This window comes from Melampsora larici-populina (genome assembly GCF_000204055.1).
Source record: "Melampsora larici-populina 98AG31 unplaced genomic scaffold MELLAscaffold_41, whole genome shotgun sequence".
Lineage (NCBI taxonomy): Eukaryota > Fungi > Basidiomycota > Pucciniomycetes > Pucciniales > Melampsoraceae > Melampsora > Melampsora laricis-populina.
This window is the reverse complement of record NW_006768805.1, coordinates 14,330-15,206: the sequence shown is the minus strand read 5'-3', so window position 1 is coordinate 15,206 and position 877 is coordinate 14,330. Positions and strand designations below refer to the sequence as shown.

General features: G+C 40.6%; 1 protein-coding gene across 1 annotated transcript; it reads left to right on the top strand.

The window, feature by feature from the left end:
- Positions 1-54: 54 nt before the first annotated feature.
- On the top strand, positions 55-823 carry MELLADRAFT_91253 (uncharacterized protein; the record flags this gene model as incomplete). Its single annotated transcript, XM_007414220.1, has 2 exons — positions 55-719; positions 787-823. 2 exons carry the CDS (start codon positions 55-57, stop codon positions 821-823), a joined length of 702 nt encoding a protein of 233 aa, XP_007414282.1.
- Between the last annotated feature and the right edge of the window lie 54 nt (positions 824-877).

The following is an 877-nucleotide window of genomic DNA, read 5'->3' as shown; positions in this document are numbered from 1 at the left end:
TTGAGGCCTTCCATAGTTTGTAACTTACCTCGATTGACAAAGGCGAATTATCAGATGGCTATGGAGGATGTATTCAAAGTTGATGGGTTTTTGAAACCCATCGATATCGAGGCCGAGAAAGTTGCAGCTCAGGCGGGTAATGCACCAGCATTACCTAAAAAAACCTTGTCAAGAAAAAGAAATGGTCCTTTGGATACAGCTTTGAAGGAACTCGCTGATGAATTGGTTTCCATTTATAAGTTGCATTACATCAAGATTTTTGGAGATGATGATTATTGTGAAAGTGAAGATTATTTTGGAATTGGTGAGGCAAGAACAATAGTCAATTCACTTGATAACATTAAGCAATCACAGGACATCGAGCAGGCTATGGGTGGGGATATAATTGAAGGAGGTGTCAAGCTTGTTTTTGAATACCTCGAGGAATGGAGGAAACAAGACATTGCATTACAATATTCGCAGAAACAAGCAAAGCTGTTAGAGATGAAAAGAAAAGCTGATGACAAGCGTGTGTTAGCAGATGTCACAAACGTCAAACAAATTCCGACTGGTCCTGCAGCAGCAACCAAGAAAAAGAGAAGGTCTTCAGCTCAGGTCAAAGCCGATAAAGAAGCTGCCATCCTTAAAGCTGATTTCAATCGGCGGTGTTTGAAATGGATGAAAGAGGATAATGTTCCAGCTGATAAACTTGATGAAAGAGAGGAGGCTTACCAAAACGAGTGAGTTGTACTCTTTGCTGAACCAGTCCACAAAATCTTCATCAATAGTTCCAAATCCATGTCGCAGATCAGATTCATTAATTTCTTCGCTTTCAACCGGTTGATTTTCATCTTGTTCTGGACTGTAGTTTGAAGCAACAGGCCAGTGGAAACGCTCA